This window comes from Nicotiana tabacum, chromosome 22 (assembly GCF_000715075.1).
Source record: "Nicotiana tabacum cultivar K326 chromosome 22, ASM71507v2, whole genome shotgun sequence".
In the NCBI taxonomy this organism is placed as follows: Eukaryota; Viridiplantae; Streptophyta; class Magnoliopsida; order Solanales; family Solanaceae; genus Nicotiana; species Nicotiana tabacum.
This window is the reverse complement of record NC_134101.1, coordinates 117376232-117397833: the sequence shown is the minus strand read 5'-3', so window position 1 is coordinate 117397833 and position 21602 is coordinate 117376232. Positions and strand designations below refer to the sequence as shown.

The 21602-nt window shown below is 37.6% G+C and overlaps 1 protein-coding gene across 4 annotated transcripts; it reads left to right on the top strand.

The window, feature by feature from the left end:
* The first annotated feature begins 7808 nt into the window (after window positions 1–7808).
* Window positions 7809–12224, top strand: LOC107791449 (protein gamma response 1-like). 4 transcript variants are annotated; one of them, XM_016613528.2, is made up of 4 exons: window positions 7809–7946; window positions 8754–8866; window positions 9501–10907; window positions 11218–12224. In XM_016613528.2, the coding sequence occupies exons 3-4, from the start codon at window positions 9503–9505 to the stop codon at window positions 11904–11906; spliced, it is 2094 nt and encodes a 697-aa protein (XP_016469014.1). In that variant the 5' UTR covers window positions 7809–7946; window positions 8754–8866; window positions 9501–9502; the 3' UTR covers window positions 11907–12224. The 4 variants fall into 4 exon arrangements, with proteins under 4 accessions (XP_016469014.1, XP_016469017.1, XP_016469013.1 ...); XM_016613531.2 differs by having other exon boundaries at window positions 7811–7946; window positions 8771–8866; XM_016613527.2 differs by lacking the exon at window positions 8754–8866 and having other exon boundaries at window positions 7816–7946.
* Window positions 12225–21602: the final 9378 nt, after the last annotated feature.

Sequence of the window (21602 nt, the reverse complement as noted above, 5' to 3'; positions counted from 1 at the left end):
ATTTATTAAACTCAACTCATCTTGATCCAACACATTTCTATCCATGAGCTAATTTGTAGCCAAAATTGATCCATGAGTGACTTTGCTAAAATATTTGATATGTTATATATGACTATAACAAAAGAGAAAAAAGGTCAAATTTGATAATTCACCAGTTCATGAGAAAATATATACATTAATTAAAGTTTGGTAAGAGTTGAGCGGGACGGATTATGACCCAAATTTTAACGTAATTTAATCCGCCCATTTTGACCCATTCAAAATCAGTTCAATGATCACACCCAACTATGCCTTATAAAAAGGACTGACCGGTCGTTACAAATATAATCCGATTTACAAGTCCGGAGTCGAATCCCACAGAGAACTAAGGCTTAGCTACAACTGTTCACTATCACCAAGAAGACAAGCTTGAATAATTCCTAACTTATAGATATTAAGATTCTTGTATTTGACTAATTAACTAATAAATTAAAATAGTAAATTAACAACTAAAGATACTAAGGGTTAGAGACAAGATTAAGGAGGTCTAGAGTTATGATTTTCCCAATTGTCGGAATCCTTCCCGCTACGTTTTCTATAAATTCGCCTAAGTATTCTCTAGCGATCATGAGCGCTCTGACTGTCGTAACTCTCTCTCTCTCGAGTAATTACCACAATTTACTAGATATATTCTCCCGAATTACGCTAGCTGGCATTAAGTACGGCTCACTCGGATCGCACCCATGATTTCGTTATCCCTAATCCCACTTTTAAACCCTTCGTATTGATCCCTCATATACGTTAGGAGTGATGTTGTTCAACAACTACCTAAATATGCTCTCTCTCCCGAGTAATACATACTAAATAGGCACAGTTGATTGAGAGTTGTTCAACCAACCAAAATAATAACGTAGTTGAACAAATAGAGAAAAAGCTACAACAAATATATATTAACGTAACAAGAAAATCATCCTCCAATAGGTTCCATCAAAACCCTAGATAACAAATTAGTTATTCATAATAGTATGCATAACTATAATACTAGAATTCATAACCAATAATGAAAATAGGAAGAAGGAAGTGAAAAACTCTTAGAAGAATTCTCCGCCTTGATCCTAGTGTGTTCTTGCCTCCTTAGGTCGAATCTCCGGTCTCCACGACGGCTCCGTGCTCTTCCTAGGTCTAAAGTGTGTCAAAAGTATGTACCCTCCTTAAAATAACGTTTTTACATGTATTTATACCAAATAGGGTTGGGCCCAGACAAAAATACCTTCTCCCGCACGAAATAGGACTCTAGCTCTATAAAATTTGCACAGGCGCGCCGCATGGGGCGACGCGCCACGCGGTATGCTTGTGGGGAAGTTCAGAGAGTTGATTCTGACAGGCTGCAGGAAATTTTTACAGGCATTCTGCGCCGCACCATGCACTGCGGTAGTGGGAATTTGCACAAATGCAAAACATGAAAATTGTATCTCTTTCAAATAGCTTTCCAACGATATATTGTGGAGACCAAACAAAGTTCTGAGCGAAAAATTATGTGTATTTTACTAGACAATGCGTCGTATGCCCACTCGTTCTTCATTTCGCTCTTAACTATCATCTGTTGATCCTCGAACACGATCCCGGCTTAATTACTCGGGCTTTTACTCAAACTTCAAAGCTCCAAATCACTTGAATTCATTCCATAATATCTATATAGCTCGGAATCACTCCTGTAAGGCATAAAATACACAATTAGTATAAAAAACTAGTGATTAAAGCTCAAATTCAATTAAAGTGCAGTACATTAGAGCGTATGACTAAAATACACAATAATAGCCGATCATCAATAACCTACACTTAAACTATTGCTCGTCCTCGAGCAATCAAACTATACTTTATATAGACTCGACCTTTTTAAACAATTCTCCTAACTCATCACACCAAGAATATTTAAATAGACTAAGCACAAAAGCGTAACATCTTCACCTCAAGATTTGACTCACAAGTATCACACATTATTCACAACTCACCCACTTACTCTAATATAGAGGTCACTAACATTACCTTTCCTTCATGAATCAAGTGCCCTCACACAACAAAAGAGAGTAGTTCCACACAATATAAAAGTTAAGAACAATTAGGAACTCAAGATAGAAAGAAAGAACTCACTCTCATAAACGACATTCATATGCCACAAAAAATGCACCATAGGCTTGCCCGTAGTGTACTACTCTACTAATCGAGCTCATTCAGTCTAGGATCAAGTAGGAATTTATTTGGTAGTAATGTAGGCTGAGGGTCGGGTAGGATACATTTGAATATAAGAGTGACTACACATTCCTAAGCACTTTAATACATATTCTTTAACATTCAAATCTCACACTTATGTCAAACCATGACTCCACCTTCATATAAATATACATCAACTCCCAAATTATTTAAGCACAATTACATCAAGAGTTACCACTTGTCAATGAATATATGCATACAATACAACTATTTTTTTTCTTTTTTTTCTTTGTCAATTCAAGTGGCTCTTGCTCTTTTAAATCATTACACCTTTCTCTTTATTTTATTAGTTCCACTTAAAATCCGAACCAACCACCCCACACTTTAACTTTTATAAAGTTCGTAGCAATTCAAGTGCTCATGAGAGGTGAAAAGGTTCAAATAGATGGTTAATTTAAACAAAGGGGTAAGGCTTGTAATGTGATTGCCAAAGAAACAAGATTACAAGTTCAAAGGGGTTAACTACATTACATAAGACGGGTAAAATATACATATCTGGCTCAACAAAGAAATGCCTATATCACTTCCAAGACTGAACAAAACTACTATTTCACTTTGCAAACACACGGGGCAAGTTCTACACATCAAATGCAATGCACAGAATAACACATAAACTTCACACCTATATGGCACATAACTCACTCATGATTGGATTCACCAAGACACTCTAGTCAAAGCACTTAAGAAAATTTAAAAATCTATGATTTAAGGTACTTCTACAAGAGTCAAAAACTAATCCTAAGCGTCACAATTAAAGTACTTGTTATTCTCAAGGCATAACAAAGTCAAGAGATATTGCTTAAATTCAATTCATCTCACACTGGCTCCTACTCCTAAAAAAAATAAAATTAACTACACCCGATTCAAATAAAACCCTTGGAAAAGAACCGCGGTACAAAGAAAAACCAAGGGGAAATTATTACACTACCTCCCTTTTTTCTTTAGACTTAAATTCCTCAAGAAAATTGTCCAGGATATCCATCGTCGGGAAAAGTCCAATTTTTTTTTGTTTTTCTAAAAAAAATATTCAATTAAACTAACACAACTAAAATAACATAGAAAGGTACCCAAATAATCTCCTCACCCCACACTTAAAATTGTACATTGTCCTCAATGCACATCATAACTAATAAGAGGGTACAAAAAACTCCCTGGTAGGCTAAAGGCCGAAGCACTAGCAGCTCATGGGGTACTCAGACTTCTCCTAGGCTTGGTCCTTCGTGCGGGTACCTCACACTTAGTTCCAACCATCTGGTTTGATGTTGCATCCTTCCAATAGCTTTGCTTTACATGCTCCTAGAAAATAAAAAATTGACACTACAAAAATAACACAATTAAAAAAAATACTAAAAAAAGGAATAAAAGAAAGCAGTAAAGTTGGGTTGCATCCCAACAAGCGCTTGATTTAACGTCGCGGCACGACTTGAATCACTTTTTGCCTCCACTTCAAACTTATGAATTGGACCCCAAGTTTTGATTCTGCTCTATGATCATGCTCTTGGTGCGATACAAATTGTTGCGAGCCAAAAATTAAATGATACTTTTTGAACTTTTTGGCTTTCAACCGAGGAGTGTCGTTTTTGCCTAGACGGCCTTGAAAATTTCATAATATAGGGCTCATCTACCTCTTCCTTTGACTCTTGCATTGGCTCATACATATTAATTCTATTTCACCATCTGAACATAATGTAGAGAAGTGTTTGGAATGAAGTCCAACGCGCTCAAATACATGAACTTCAAGATTTTTAACCTCCTCAAGACCAATCACACTAGAGTCAACTAAATTTGTATCTTCAACATCCCTGGTGGACTCTAGTATTACTTATTCAACATCGACATCTTCAAGTTCTAGCTGGTTACAGTGTTGGGGTTCTATTTTGGACCCCTCCATTGACACCTCAATTTCCATCTCTAATGCATACTGCTCGTGGCTACTATTCATAATATTGGCATATTGAGTGTTAAAAGCTTCAATTAGTTGACTCATTTGAGCCTCTAAGTTGCGAATAGTTGCATCTTGCCTTTGTACCCGCAGTTGTATCCCATCATATTGTTCCACAAGGCACTTTAGCATATCCTCGATCTTTTTTAGGTCATCATCCCTGGGTTCTTTGTTCCTATTAACTTCACACAAAAAAGAAGAACCATCAAAGTAAGGGGTTGGGGGAAGATAAGAAATATAAGTACAACCATGAAAGTGACCATCTTGACCACCACATATATCACACACATTCTATACATAAGATTGAGCTGGTGCACATAACTCGCCCTCGGGAATATTTTGATAATTTTTTCCTAGGTGGTTTTCTTCACAATATGCATAAGGATGATTAAAAGTAAAATTACCAACATCAAAACTCTCATAATTCTAAGATGTCATGTTTTTAAAATCAACAAGTAAAACAATAATTAAAAAAATCAAATATAAAAATAAAATAAAATAAAATAAAAGTTTGAACTTGAAACCTAGCAATATGTGCACCTACAGCTACACCGTTAGTTCCCTGGCAACGGTGCCAAAATTTGATCACGCCCAACTATGCCTTATAAAAAGGACTAAGTGGTCGTTACAAATATAATCCGGTTTACAAGTCCGGAGTCGAATCACATAGAGAACTAAGGCTTAACTACAACTGTTCACTATCACCAAGAAAACAAGCTTGAATAATTCATAACTTATAGAAATTAATATTCTTGTGTTTGACTAATTAACTAATAAATTAAAATAGTAAATTAACAACTAAAGATACTAAGGGTTAGAGACAAGATTAATGAGGTCTAGAGTTATGATTTCTCCAAATGTCGGAATCCTTCTCGCTACGTTTTCTATAAATTCGCCTAAGTACTCTCTACTGATCATGAGCGCTCTGACTGTCGTAACTCTCTCCCGAGTAATTACCACAATTTACTAGACATATTCTCCTGAATTACGCTAGCTGACATTAAGTAGGGCTCACTCGGATCGTACCTAAGGTTTCGTTATCCCTAATCCCACTTTTAAAGATATCTCATATACGTTAGGAGTGATGTTGTTCAATAAATACCTAAATATGCACTCTCTCCCGAGTAATACACACTAAATAGGCACAACCAATTGAGCTCTTCAACCAACCACAATAATAACGTAATTGAACAAATAGAGAAAAAACGACAACAAATCTATATTAACGTAACAGGAAAATCATCCTCCAATAGGTTCTATCAAAACCCTAGATAACAAATTAACTATTCATAATAATATGCATAACTACAATACTAGACTTCATAACCAATAATGAAAATAGGAAGAAGGAAGTGAAAAACTCTTAGAAGAATTCTTCGCCTTGCTCCTAGTGTGTTCTTGTCTCCTTAGGTCGAATCTCCGTTCTCCACGATGGCTCGGTGCTCTTCCTTGGTCTAAAATGTGTCAAAAGTATGTCCCCCTCCTTAAAATAGCGTTTTGCATGTATTTATACCAAGTAGGGTCGGGCCCAGACAAACATACCTTCTCCCGCGCGAAATAGGACTCTGGCTCTGTAAAATTTGCACAGGCGTGCTGCATGGGCGACGCGCCACACGGTGTGCTTGTGGGGAAGTTCAAAGAGCTGATTCTGATAAGCTGCATGAAATTTCCACAGGCGCGCCGCGCGCTGCACGGCACCATGCGTTGCGGTAGTGGGAATTCACACAAATGCAAAACATAAAAGTTGTAGTCTTTACAAATAGCTTTCCAATGATATATTGTGGAGGCCAAATGGAGTTCTGAGCGAAAAGTTATGTGCATTTTACTAGACAATGTGCTGTATGCCCGCTAGATTCTTCGTTTCGCTTTTAACTATCATCCGTTGATCCTCGAACACGATCTCAGCTTTTATTCCTTGGGCTTTTACTCATATTTCAAAGCTCCAAATCACTTGAATTCATTCCATAATATCTATATAGCTCGGAATCACTCATGTAAGGCATAAAATACACAATTAGTACAAAAAACTAGTGATTAAAGCTCAAACTCAATTAAAGTGCAGTACATTAGAGTGTAATAAGCAACTAAAATATGCAATTATAGCCTATCATCACTCAACCCGCTCATTTGATACCCGGAGAGCATGTCACTTAGATTGACTTGCCGTTAGTTCTTGTCATTATTTATTAAGATTGTTAATCTACAATAAATTATGATAGTTAAAAAAATTTACCCTATGTCTTTCTCTTTGATTTTTCTCCCCACTTTTTTATTTGTATTTTTCGTTCCTTTTCATTTTTACTGCCTCCGTTAATTTGGATTTGGCAAACATTTGAAATATAAGTTGATACTAGAAAACGAAATATGCTTCAAAGAAAATAAATCTACTTAAATTTCGAAACTTATTACTTAACATTTCCAATTATAAATGAGAAAAATAGGGGTCTTTTAAATTTTTTAAAAAAATTTGAGTCTCAGTTCTATTTCATAATTTGTTTTTCATATAAGTTTTAATTCACATTCTCGTAAATTTTTAAAAGTTACTATATTTAGTAATTCTTTATACCAAAAACTAAAGTTATAAAAAATTTCACATATTTGAGTTAATCGAAAAAACAAAAAATATTTATGTCCCTATGAAAACAAGTAAAAGTTTCACATTGTGGGCTATTTAAATTTGTATCCATTTTAAAAAAATTACTTAATTTGTACCCAATTTTACAAACATTAGATAAAGTACCTAGCCGTTCCCTTCCCCTTCCCCTTATCCTTCTCCTCCTCCTCCTCTTCTTCTTCTTAATAATAATTGTTGTACACTAGTATTTTTCGAATTTATAACAATGATACCAAATACTAAAAAAACTCAGATTTGGTTTGAAGGAATACAAAATCCATCTCAAAGTTATCATGTGTTGTAAGGGCAATTACCTGCAGAATGCAACATCGTAAAAATTATTTCTCTTCAGAAACGAAATCATGAAGCGTTTTATTTTGTGTGATGATGCTTCTCCAATTGCCCGATTCAGAAAAAATGATATTGTTAGATTTATCATTTTTTTGGCAAATCGATAACTGAAGTTTATTTTCTACAACATTTGGAACCTATATTTTAAATTTGAGCTCATTTAAAATAAATTTAGACGTTCAGTTGTGTGTTTGATTATTGAAATTTGAAGAACAAATTATTACTATTTATGAAAAAAAAATTGTGACTTTAGCCATATGTGGCTGAAGTAGAGGCAAAAATGGTACGACTAAAGTGCATGCAAAAAAAAAAAAAAAGGATGAACTTCAACTATTTGTGGTTGAAGTTGAAGAGTATGAACATGAAAACTTCAATCATCTGACCTACTTATGTTATTTACGGACGTATAATATATGCATAATTCATGTATAATATATATATATATATATATAATCTATGTATACCGGCTAGTAAAAGAAAATTGAATCCGGTCGGCTATTCGTGTAAAAAACCCTTTCGATTTGTTCACTTCGGCCCAGGACAGAATCTTTCGGCCCAATAGATTTGATATCCACGGACCCAGTCCTTTGTATCGGGTTGGAGGGACAACAATCGAATAGGCTCCAAAATCAAACCCAAAAAACAATTCCCGCTACAATTTCAAAATTGTACTCGGAGAAAGTTCCTTTTCCGGCAAGCTGACACCACTCTCCAAGGCTACAAGCTTTCTCATCTCCGTCGCTCTCCGGCGAAATTCTCGAAGATCTCTTTTTCCGGCGAATCCGAGCTGTAAGTTCCCCTCTCTGCCTACTAATTCTCTCTCGTTCTGTAGATTTCCGAGAAAAAGCCCTAACTCATTTTTGAGCTGAGATTTAATGTTAAAATCCGATTTGTGAATCAAAATGCTGTCTATACGTCTGTTTATACTGCATAAACAAATCCTCAACTTTGATTTGCTTATCACGTCTTAATGGCTACAAAAATGTAATATGGTAATCGAATATCTGAAATTGCTGTTGGAGGAAGGCAGTGGCGGAGGCAGGATCTCCCGAAGGAGGTTCAAAAAATAAAAAGTTCAAAAAAAATTGTAGCTAGTGGGAATTGAACCTATGATATTAGGAAGGTTTTGAACCCCTTGACCACTAAGCTACACTTTTGGACTATGTTATGGAGGTTCAAAACTTAATATATAGAGGTAAAAAACAGATTTTGCATTATATATACAGTGTAATTTTTCGGCGAAGGGGGTTCGGGTGAATCCCCTTCCGCCCCCTAAATCTGCCCCTGGAGGAAGGTAAAATAGAATAATGCTGTAAAAATGGAATACTTATTTATTGCTGATAGTATAACAACGTGGAATATTTATTTGATTGTGTGAGTTTTGCAGAAACTGGAATGAAGGGTAATAAGTTGAGAGTTGTGCAAAATTTTTGTTTCAATATTTGTTAGGACAGTTTCTATCCATTTAGCCTTGAAAATGACAACATTTTATCAAAGAAGGCTATCCATGCAATACAATTGTCATAATTATTTGTGTGCCTTTGGGTTTTTGTTATCTTCATTTTCTCAGCATTTGTAACTATGCATGTTTATCAGATGCTGGCATGTTACAGATATCTTGAATCAATAAAATTCAACCTTGCACTTTTGGATAAATCAAATAAAGGAAGATCTGATCAAGCAAGGGGTGCATCGTGAGGTTGTTTTTGGTATGAAGGAAAGTCATCTTCATGGAAAATAGTTTCCTAAACTATAAGTGGTTTTCTTACTTATTTTGGGTGTTTGGTTGGTGATTAAAAATATTTTCCGGAAATCATCTGTTAAAGATTGATAGTATAGTGTGAAAATTTGATAGAGTTTTGATGAAAGTTTTTGAGTATTAAGAGTCTAAATGTTGTTTGGAGCAAGCAAAATGGAGCAAGAGTCGCGCTATTTGTAATGACTCCCAATGTTCCATCCATAGATAATGGAAGTCACCATTTTGATGGAAAATGTTTCCGTGGAACTTTCTGAGAACAAAAACATCAGAAAATGACTTTCTCATGAAAATATTTTCAGAAAATTGTTTTCCATCTTAGCAAACAAAAAACATCTTCTCGGAGCTCTCTGTAGAATACAGATCTATATTGGGAAATTTCATGGTTGGAGGAAGTCTTGAAATTATTTTCTAACTGATTGATTTGCAGATAGTTCTAGAAATTTACATATTGTTTGATATGGAACATTAAGTGTTTTGCATCTGCAGTAAAGCTCATCGAGGACAGTCCTGTACTGTAATTGGGATTCTTTTGCTCTTGAATCACAATAGCAAATGTCAGAATTTCATTTTGTATTTTTTTCCAGGTATGGCAGACCACCCACAACAGTCTCCACAGACAGCATATCCTGCTAATATTGCTGATGCAAAGTATGTTTCTGGACTTAGTACCATTCTTGTTGCCACTATCCAAGAAGCAAAAGATAGGATTTCTCAGATAGAGTATATATTCTGCAGTCAACTCTTCCCAAACTTCCAGTCTAATTCTAAAAGTTTGCAGCTAATATATTCTGAGGCAAGAAACGCTGCAGAAACTTCGTGGAAAGAAAAGGAAAAAGATCTGTTGCGCCAGATGGAATTTATTCACCTTGAAAAGCAGGAAGTTCTTCAAGAAAACCAGTCTCTTAAATTGGAGAACACAAAACTGTTGGATTCTGAATTGTCCTCAGCTAATCATGTTAAGGAACTCCAAAATGAGTTGAAACAGAGAACTAGTGAAATAAACGATTTAAGGAAAGCAATCCAGAGATCATGTGTGCTTCTTGAATCAAGAGCCCCACTTGTATGCAAATATGAGCACCCACAGAGAGAACTTGAAGATAGAGTTATCCTGCTTATGAAGAAACAACAAAGTTCAGAGCTTGAAGTTGGTAGGTTGCAGTTGGAACTCCAGAATAAGTCGAAGGAAGTTGATGGTGGACTAGAGTTACACAATAAGCTTGTCCAATTTGCTCAATCAAAGACTTCTTCAGCAGCATATAAAGAAAAGCAACTAAAAGAATATGAACAGAAGATGGACAAGCTTCTTGCTGAGCTTGAAACAACAAAAAGAAGAGTAGATAAACTCGAAGAGGAACTTAAAGAGAAGACAGCTGCAGTAGAAAAAGGAATCGAGATGCAAGAAAATTTACTAAGCAAAGTTCAGTTGCTGGATGCAGAAATCATGAAGAATGAGGATTTGTTGAATCACTACAAGAATGAGAAACAACTACTTATGACCAAAGCAAAGAATCTGGAGACTAATGTTTATGATCTGCAGAAAGAACTCCTGAATAAAAAGTCTGAGGTGGAGGAGAGAAGGAAGTTGCATGATCAGTTACTTCAACAAATAGATTTGTATTCTTTAGAAAGGTCAAAGACAGGGCAGGAGTTGGAAGAGCTTGAGAAGGAGAATCAAAAATTACTAGCCAAATTGAGAGACTCGGAGGAAAAGATTGATAAGCTTCAGGCAAATCTGAGAGAGAGAAGCAAGGATTCCTCTGAGGGGATGGAATTGCATGGGAAGTTACTCCATCTGATTCAAGCAAAAGAATCTGAGTTGTTGGCTGAGAAGAATAAAAGAAAGGATATGGTTACATCTTATAAACGTCTGAAATCACAGTACAACTTTCTATGTGCAAGATATGGTCTTACTTCAGAGAACATGCACCAACAAAGCAAATTATCAGAACAAAGTGCATTACAGAATGACCAGAGTCCTCTAACTTCACGAGGTAAGTCTTATTGCTCTTCGGATGCTTCTGACATATAGCTAATTCTACGCTCTATTCAACATGATGTATACATTTGCTGTGTCATTCCTAGTCTAGGGGACCTCTATTTGATTCCTCCCCGAAAAGATCTTGGTAATCAATCACCTAGTGATTGCCCACTTCTTTTTCCTTCTTCCTCGTTATCTATATCGGAAGATATGCCTATGCACAAGGAAGCTCGCTGTTTTAGCAAATTCTAAGTTTAATTTAATTTCCAAATGAATAGGAAAAGGAATTGTGCTAAACTAACAAATTATGCCATCTTTATTAGAGGTCAAACATAAAGTCCCCGAGGCTTCTGGTTTTGAACAAGAAGACAAACATGAAGTGCTGGACAATGACCAAGGAGTTAGCCTGATCCCAAGATCCAACTCTGTCTCACCTCCAACTTCAAGTGCCCTTGTTGCACCTAAAAATCCTGCCAATGTCAAATCTTGCCCACCAGCTGGTACCAAGCGTCCTGTTTCTTATTGGAGGGATACCAGGTCACATCAAAGTCGAGTTGGACCTGATCCTCATGATGATTTTCTTGATACTCCTCTGGAGAATGTCAGAGGAAACTTAGGAAAGGTGATGAAGGATGAAGTTCAGAATCACCCGAAACCAAATCCCAAAGACACAAAAAATGAAAACTCAGATGATGAAACTCAGGACATGAATGTAGATAATGGGCCTAAAAAGCAGCAAATGCTGCCTCCAACCAGGTCTGGTGCGACAGGCTTCAAATACATTGAACCTGTGAGAAAGAAAGCTGAACGAGAAAATTTAAAAGGGGTCGAATGCCAGCAATGTAAAAAATTTTATGATGCTGTTCTCCCTGGTGAAGATAATGACTCCAATGGTAATAGGCAAAACCTACGGTGTGAGCATCATGATGGAGTTTCAAGGCATCGATACCGGTATGCACCTCCTTTAACTCCTGAAGGATTTTGGAATATTGGGTTTGAATCTGAAATGTGATCTCCTTGGAGAATTGTTTTCAGGCTCTCTACTGTAGAAAATTGTGAACTAGTGAAACCCTTTCTGCAATTCTGTTGTAACAATAATGACACTGATGAAAGGATAATGCAAAACCTACATCAGTTTCTATTCTGATAAGCTTTCTTCCCAGTTGTAATTTGTTGGTATGATCCAATTGTTTTTAGGCCCTTTAAAGTTCAACTTAGAAATTTGTGAACTAGTAAAACTCATGGTTCATTCTGTTTTAACGTTAAAGAGACTGATGTAAATCCAGTGCAAAAGCTGCATTGTTTTCTAATGAAAATAATGCTTTTTTCAGTTGTAATTTGTTTGTATGATCTGACCAATCAATGTATAAACTAGAAAGTATTAGAGATACTTGATATGCAAAGCATCGACTAGTAGCTTTATGATTTTTGGGCCTTGGTATAGTTTGATGTGATTGTTTTGATATGCCAAAGTTGTCAAAATATTATCTAATTCCTGTGGCTACTGATATATTTTGTAGACCAAATCGCTGCACATGCATAAGCAACAGTGTTTTGCCCCATTCAGAGTACTTCTGTGACAATAAATATTAAAGACAAGAAATTGGAAAACTGCTGTTACATGATCTAGTGTGTCTTCATAGCAATACACACACTGCTGCAAGAAAAACTGAGTGATTGATTGTGATTCTCTCCATATTTCACTTAGTATTAGTTATCGCGATAGAGCTTTGAATAAAAAAGGTAGGCCATTTGCGAGGAAAGCTTGAATTGTCTTGAACAGAGGGGCAGGCCATTTGCAAACACGGCAATGGAAAAGTTTAAAACTTTTAACCTCATTGTTCGACTCAGTTGCCTGTAAGCTTGTGCTATGATTGTTTCAGGCTAGTATATACAAGTTAGGTTGCTAATACATTGCACTTTTTTTGAATTTAAAGATGCAGGAATATTAAAACACTGGAAATTCTCTGACATTTAAATTTATTTTACGTATTTGCTAGTTATAAGTACAAACTAAAACTACATGTAGATGAACAGTTGAAGCTTAAAGCCAACCTCCTGCTTGTAATTAGCTTGTCAGATGATCTAGTCAAGTTTTGTTTAAAGTTGATTTTGTCAAACTTCTTCCAACTCGAGCTCAATCACTGTAGTGGGAGCATTTTGGTTTGAACTTGTGGATTGAGCAGGCTCATTGGATTTTGAAGTGATCATTCAAATAGTACTCCACTAAACTTGTTGACAACTTTTGCACCTCTGTGCATGTAACATGGAGTGAATAACTTCTTGAAGTTAGTAGTTGAGAACAACTGCTAGTTTAGTATTTGGGACACTGGAGAACAGTTTATGGGAGCAATAATATAGAAATTCCCAAATTATTGCTGTCCAAATAGGTGCACATGCAAGGATATTTAGTGTGCTTAGTAAGTATGCTAGTCCTGTTCTACCTGATCCTTTCCGAAGTCATGAAAACAAGTAACTTTATATTATCAAGATAGACTTGTGTCACCCAAGACCGGCCTAATTGTCAATTCGGCGGGGATTTTTTCATTCTTATACACTATTTGAAACTTTATTACTTTTAATGTTCATGTTTAATTAATTACCCGGCATAAACAAGTTTTGTTTACAAAATATATACAATCCACCTTAGAAGGTTCCCAATCCATTATTTGTGCCTTCAATCAAGGGATGTAGTTAGACCCGTTTCCTTTTTTCTCTTTCTTTATTTTTCTTCCGCCTTAAAATACACTAATCAATTAAAGTTGGATCAGGAGTATGATTACTTGTTCAAGATAGTGTTAATCGGAGATTCAGGAGTAGGCAAATCCAACTTGCTCTCCAGATTCGTTTATATGCACACAACTGTCTTCTATAGACCCGCTCTTACAGCAGGCGTCGTGGGCATACCTACAGCCTATCGGAATTCCGGAGGCCGACCACAGTTTGTTGAACAAGGTCAAAGAGAAGTGCTTTTGGTTGTTTGGCTGCCTCAGCAGCGCCCTTGTCATGATTTTCAGGAGCTGGTTTTCTATGGCTGGAAAGAAGAAAAAGTTAAAAACTTGACTGATAATTACATATTATTACCTATGATTTTCGCAAAAGCTGCCAATGTGAAGCTTCTATGTTTAATGGGTTGATAAGGGTGCTCTTTCATGCTTCATATACATAAAATCTCTCCGTTGACATTAAATGTTTGTATTCTCCTAATGTTAGCAATGAGTTTGGTTGTATCTGAGTTATACATAGTAAAAACAAATATAATACAACTAATTATATATTATACAATTTATCTACAATTTTCATACATTATTTCTACTCAGTTATATACAACTACAATATCATACAACTTAAATATAATTTTTATACAATATTGTTCAACTTTCATACAATAGTTATATATATATATATATATATAAACAACAAAATATAATTTTTCTACAATATTACTACAATTTCGTAAATATAATGTATGTCATGTCTTCTTTTTCTTCTTCGAGTTTCAATCTGAAATTCAGCCAAAATAAGTCCAATCTTCACCAAAACACCCTCAAAATTGAGATATAAACTCCAAACCATATTCCCAATTGTTTGCAACAACACCCAATTCAAACAAATAATGATTTTTGAAAACCCAAATTCGAATTGAAAGCAAATTTAATGGCTGCCAATGGTAGAGTTGCTGCTCTCTTTTCCTTTGCTTTACATTACCGAAATTAGGGATTGAGAGATAGAGAGAGACGCAGAGAGAATTCCTAATTCTTTGTAACAACACCCAATCCAAACAAATAATGTTTTTTGAAAACCCAAATTCGAATTCAAAGCTTCAAAGATTTTTAATGGTTGTCAATGATGCAATTGCTGCTCTCTTTTCCTTTGCTCTACTTTACTGGAATTAGGGATTGAGAGATAGAGAGACGTAGAGAGAGAAAGAGCGCAGGAGAGAGAGAGAGAGAGAGAGAGAGAGAGAGAGCGCACATGATGGAGAGAGAATAAGGATGAGAAAAAATTGATTCCTAATATAAAGGGATACTTATTTAATTCCTAAAGTGTATATAATTGGTAAATTTGTATACAGGAGGTAATTAAATTGAAACTTGAGTAGGGAGGGTAATAAGGTTTCCAATAATGTATAGGTATGTAAAAATCTCAATTCAAAATAGATGTTTGTATACGGTCAAAATCAAGGAGCCCGATTTCGAAGTCTTAAATTGGACTATGAGTCCGAGTCCGGGCGACTCGAAGTAGAGGTCAGACTCGGTTGGAGGACACACACCTCAAGGAAGCAGATCAAAGGCCTGACACGACCTACACCGAGGGCAGTACAATCTCGAGGGCACTTAAGAAAGAGCAAAAAATTTTCAAGGACACGTGGGGCAGGATATAAATTAAAGGATAAGATTTGTACGAAATGGTACAGGTCCGTACTAGGTTATTGTATACCTGTACCAACGGAATTCTTTACTATAATTAGGAATGTACTATATTAGGGTTTTCTCCTCCTATATAAAGGGGGACCCAATCATTTTGTAAGAATCCTCTCACATTTTTCACTGCAATAGAATATTCTACTCTACTTTTCTTGTTTACCGTGCTCACCAAGTGTTCTTCAGCTTTATTGCTTTCACTTTATTGTTCATACTCCATTGCTCTTCGCTGACCTCGAGGCCACCAAGAAAGTCGAGCTCGAGGTCCTCTTTGTTATAATAGCACTAATTTGGTTTATCGATTCTTCTTATTTAAACTTGATATTACTTGTATATTCACTAGTATTAGAATAAATTACATATCTTTAAAACCACAAATTATCTTTAATTGTTACCCCCATTTTTTGAGGTAAATAGTTTGGCGCCCACTGTGGGGCTAAAGATAATAGTGATTATTTTAGTGCTAGTTTTCTGATAACACACATTATTCTTCATACTTTTTGTTGTCGAAGATTCTTTGATTTCAGGTCAAGATATGTCTAGCACACAAAACGCACCTTCTCATGACAGTGAGGGACTCAGAGCGAGTTGATCCATGTTCTTCTTCTACTGATGACAATCAGCCCGAACTTGATCTACCTCACCCCGGAGCTGCCCAATCATATTCAGCTTTTGCTGCAGCTGAGATACCAAAGTATTAGTCTCCGAAGTATGGCCAAGAAGGCCAAACTCTGTTAAAATTACAGTTACCTGCTCGTCTAGCTCGGACTCGCTTTTTTGAGCTTTGGCCAACGCGGTTCGGAGATCCTTAAGAATCTTCCGTTTGGCTACAGAGGAGCCTCAGGGCCTTCTCTTCGCCCGAAACTTTCTTGAGCTCGACCTCACATTAGCTCAGCTCGGCTCTAAAATTTGCAACTGCCTACACATGAAATGGAGACATATAAGTCGAAAGAAAAGAAAGAAAAAATTGCAAAGCTAAAGGTAAGTACTTACCCGGGAAAGGAGGTGCTGAGCCTCTTTAAAGGCAGCAAACGCATCATTCAGGTCATCAAAATCCTTAATCCCAGCATAGCTACCCTAGAAGGATCGTCCTCGATGACTTTGCTCGGATCGAGCTTGGGCAGAGCGTTAGCTTCTTCAATTTCCCCCTTGGAGTAAGTCGGCAAAGAAAGGGAATGACCTGTTGTCGCGGCCCCGAGCTCCTCACTTGGGGCGTTCTCATTAGCATTGGGGGACTCAACATTTACCCCCTTCGGTATAGTTGCTGAAGACGGAGGGACAATCTCAACCTCCGGGGACATAGGGGCCTTGCCCGTTTCTTCCTTCTGGGCATCCTCACCACGGGATTGGGTTTCTAGTTCTGAAGGCTCGGTGGCCTTGACTGGCTTCCTGGTCTGAGTCACCAGTGTCGATTCTTCCTCATCATTTTCCTCACAATCCGGGGAGTCATGGGAATCATGGGCCGAGTCTGTGTCTGTTTGAGCAAACCTTTTCTACAGCCTTTGAGTGGAGGTTTTCTTGTCTTAGGGGTTTTCGGGTTTCGAGACCTTTTTTATTTTATTGTCCTTCTCGGGCTTTGGATTTGAAGACTTGGTTGTTTCCCCGGACGGGGCCGGTCTCATCTTGGACGCATCTTCAAGGCCTGCATAGGCAAGCGTGAGTAAGTAAAAATACCGCCAAGTGTATGGAAAGTGTTGAAACTATATAAAGGCACTTATCGTGGTTCTTGGCCTCCCACTGGCCCCTCACTAATTCGCGCCACTTGCGCTCGTCGTAGGAAGAAGTGGAAGCTAACTTTTTAACCCAATCCTCAAGGTCAGGCACTGCTAGGGGTGCCCAAGCTTTGGCTGCCAAAAGAAAGATACGGGCGTTATGTATCATGAAAGAATATGAATATATACAATAAAGACGAACTCAACTTACGGTTAAAGTTCCACTTCTTCGGCAACGACATTTTTTCCTCGGGGATGATGTCCGAAGTTTTACTCTGACGAACCGGCTCATCCAACCCTGGTCTTTAGGTCGTCGGTGCTGGCGAAGAAGGATTTCGTTGTTCGGCGTTGCAGCTTGATAAGCCCTCAAAATAACTGGGGCCGATACAACCGAACCAGGTGGCTGAGGGTGAATTCCAAACCCTCGGCCTTTTCAGAAAAGTACCCCAACATGATCATGATACACCAAAAGGAAGGGTGGATTTGATCGAAGGCGACCTCGTACGTCTTGCAGAAGTCGATCACCACCGGATCGAGGGGACCTAGTGTGAAGAGGTAAGTGTAAACACTCAAAAGCCCCTCCTTGTGGGTAGTTATGCTTTCATCAGGCTTTGGGATCTGAACCTCGACCTCGTCTCCCCACCGACAATCCTTCTTTACTTCCTTGGTGAGCTGCTTCGTTATCAGGCTAATGTATCGGGATACGTGCTCGCATCGGCCTTTGACATCGGAAGGATTCTCGACACCAAAGTCCTTCTTGATGATGGAATCACCAGGGGTGATTTCCTCAAGTGTTGGCGGCACCACCAGTTTGGCCTGCCGGGAGACAGAGGAAAATGACGCTTTATCATTTTTGGGGACCGTCTTGGAAGTTTTGGCCATAGTTGTAAGCTAAAGAATGCGGGTGCACAGGGATGTGATATTTTCGGCAAGAGCGTGGCATTTTTCGGCGCTTAAAGAGGCGGAGGAAGCGAGTGATTGAAGAAAGAGATGAAGATGGGAAAAGATTGAAGAAAGGGTAAAGTTCTTTACTTATAGAAAACGCCTCATATTTATAGAGGGGCAGCGACGATTCGGTGGCACTAGTGGCCGACCAACGCTGGCATGCATTAAATATTTTTGGGAAGTCGCCGATGGGACGTTTTAGTCACTTCGAACGCTGGCATTACGAGGATGAAATCATCACTAAGGGCTTCGGGAATCCAAATCGTTTCATATCATTTCATTCTAAGAAACGCGGGGACTATCTGTATACGGTGAAAATCAAGGAGCCCGATTTTGAAGTCTTAAATTGGGCTTTGAGTCCGAGTTCGGGTGACTCGAAGTAGAGGTCAGACTCGGTTGGAGGACACACACCTCGAGGAAGCAGATCGAAGGCCTGGCACGACCTACATCGACGACAGTACAATCTCGAAGGCACTCAAGAAAGAGTGGGAATTTCTCAAGGACATGTGGGCATGGCATAAATTAAAGAATAAGATTTGTACAAAATGGTACAAGTCCGTACTAGGTTATTGTACACCTGTACCAATAGAATTCTTTACTACAATTAGGAATGTATTATATTAGGGTTTTCTCCTCCTATATAAAGGGGACCCCAATCATTTGTAAGAATCATCTCACATTATTCACTACAATAGAATATTCTACTCCGCTTTTCTTGTTTACCGTGCTCACCAAGTGTTCTTCAGGTTTATTGCTTTCACTTTATTGTTCATACTCCATTGCTCTTAGCTGACCTCGAGGCCACCAAGAAAGTCGAGCTCGAGGTTTTCTTTGTTATAATAACACTGGTTTGGTTCATCAATTTTTCTTATTTAAACTTGATATTACTTATATATTCACTAGTATTATAATAAATCACATATCTTTAAAACCACAAATTATCTTTAATTGTTACACCATTTTTTGAGATAAACAATGTTTTCTTTCTATCTGTTTAAACCAAAGTTACTTAACAGGTGAGAGTATGTATTACTCTGCGGAATAGAAATGTGCTCAAGGTAGCTCGTAGACTACCATTGTTAATAGGAAATCAACAAGGACTTATTCTCAAAGTAGAAGTTTGCCGAATATTTTTACTACTTTATCTTTTACAGAAGATCTTAAGCATCGTTGAGGTGCATTTTTATTATGGCGAAATTTAAAGCATCGACCTAGCTGTGCCATTTTATGTGCAATTCTTGTAGGTCAGTATTAAACACCGGTAAATCTTTCCCATCTCTAATGGTAATATGGTATAGTAACACGAGATGTGCGATTGTGATCATAACGGGTATAATTTTGCAATTCGCTTAAGCTGTACCTATGACTAAATTATGTCACTTTCTGGTCGAAGCTAATGTGGTGCACAATTTGTGTGCATACTCTTTCGAAATGGTCGTTGGGAGGCGTGAGAAGTTGGCCATTGTCACGATCCCAATTTTCTATTGTCGGGATCGTGATGACGCTTACTCGTAAAAGCTAGGCAAGCCAATCGATACATTCTAACACATTGATTATTAACCCAAACAATAATAAATTGCAAGTACAGCTAAGCAGGTATAAAATGCGGAAGTTCCATAACAACTTAAGTTCTAAAAAGATGCTACCCAACGATCTGGTGTCACGATGTCACGAACATCTAAAGATTTCTACAAACATTGGTTTAAAAGAAATACAATTGTTCCCGAAATGAAAGAGACAGTATATCTAAAACATAAGGAAGGAGACTCCGGAGTCTGCGAACGCCAGAAGATCTACCTCGGGTCTCCTATGGACTGAAGGCAGCAACCCACGATCTACTCACGAGGTCCATCACCGAAATCTGCACAGAAAGTATAGAGTGTAGTATCAGTACAACCGACCCCATGTAATGGAAAAGTGTCGAGCCTAACCTCGGCGAAGTAGTGACGAGGATAGGACACGACAACCATATAAACCTGTGCAATTAAATCATATACGAACAGAACAGTAGTAATAAGAAACAACAAATAAAGATGGGAAGGGGAACATGTTGGGTGGAATATCAAGTTCTAATAGTGATTCAATAGAGAAGCATAATGAACACCATATTTGTATCAACAAGAACAATGAAATAGTAACACATGCACGACATCACCCTTTGTACTTTTACTCTCGTTCTCACCATAAGAAAACAACAGAAACAACACGGTATCACCCTTCGTGCATTACCTCTCATAATCATGGCACGACATCACTCTTCGTGCATTAACTCTCACAATATCGGCACAACATCACCCTTCGTGCATTAGCTCTCAAATCATGGCACGACATCACCCTTCGTGTATTAACACCCATAATATCGGTGCGGCATCACTCTTCGTGCATTAACTCTCAAATCATGGCACGACATCACCCTTCGTGTATTAACACTCACAATATCGGCACGGCATCACCCTTCGTATATTAATACTCACTCACAATATCATGCATGGCATCACCCTTCGTGCTTTACACTCTTCCTCACCCAAATAATAAAAACAATTCATCTCGGCAAGGGAATTAACAACAGAAACGACTACATTTAAGTAAGGGAATGAACAATAGAAACAAATACATCCCCGCAAGGGATTCAGCTATAACCAATCTCGTCCCAACAATTACATCACAAAATAAATCTCAACTTGAGTCAATACTAAAAAATGATCAATTACCAGGAAATTATCATAAGTCTTGTTCAACAGTGATAATAATCAACTTAAGCATGAGTAGTACATAATAAGAGTCACAAAAATCATGGTATAAGACTCATGGGCATGCTTGACACCAATGTTTAGATACTCGTCACCACACCTATACGTCGTACTCAACACTAACACGTAGCAAATAAGACCACAACACCTATTCCCTCATGCTAAGGTTAGACCAAACACTTACCTCAATTCCATGGACAAAATCAAGCTTCAATTATCGTTTTACCTCTTGGTTCCACTTTCAATCCGCTTGTATCTAGTCATAATTTACTTAATAACATCAATAAACACTAAATAAACTAATTCTAATGCATGAATATAGATTTCCTAATGTTTTTCCCAAAAAGTCAAAAATTGGCCTTGGGCCCGCTTGGTCAAAACTCGAAGTTCGAACCAAAACCCGACTACCCATTCACCTACAAACTCAAATATGTAATTGGTTTTGAAACCCGACCTCAAATTGAGGTCCAAATACCCAAAATTTGAAAATCCTAATTTCTAACCAAGAACACCCAATTTTCCATGAAAACCCTAGATTTTGAGATGAAATCATTTAAAAAATGAATTAGATTGAAGAGGAGTTAGAAATTACTTACCTATGATTTGGAGAAGTTTGGGCCTTTGAAAAATCGCCTAGGGATGTTTAGGGTTCGAAATTTTGAAGAATGAAGTGAATTTCCCGTCTAACTCTCACTTAACATGCTACAGTTATCGCAATTGCGATCAGGGATTCGCAATTGCGAACCCTTTGAATTATTGCTGCCTTCGCATTTGCGACACTTAGGTCGCATTTGCGACCTCTGGGACCTTCGCAATTTCGGCTAAGGTTTCGCATTTGCGAGGTTGGCCTTCCCAGGCCTTCTTCGCATTTGCGATA

Excerpts from the sequence above, each read along its gene's own strand:
- LOC107791449 (XM_016613528.2), top strand. The coding sequence starts at position 9,503 with ATGGCAGACCACCCACAACAGTCTCCACAGACAGCATATCCTGCTAAT. Across the intron at positions 10,908-11,217 it reads GAGTCCTCTAACTTCACGAG|AGGTCAAACATAAAGTCCCC; the intron begins GTAAGTCTTATT and ends CATCTTTATTAG.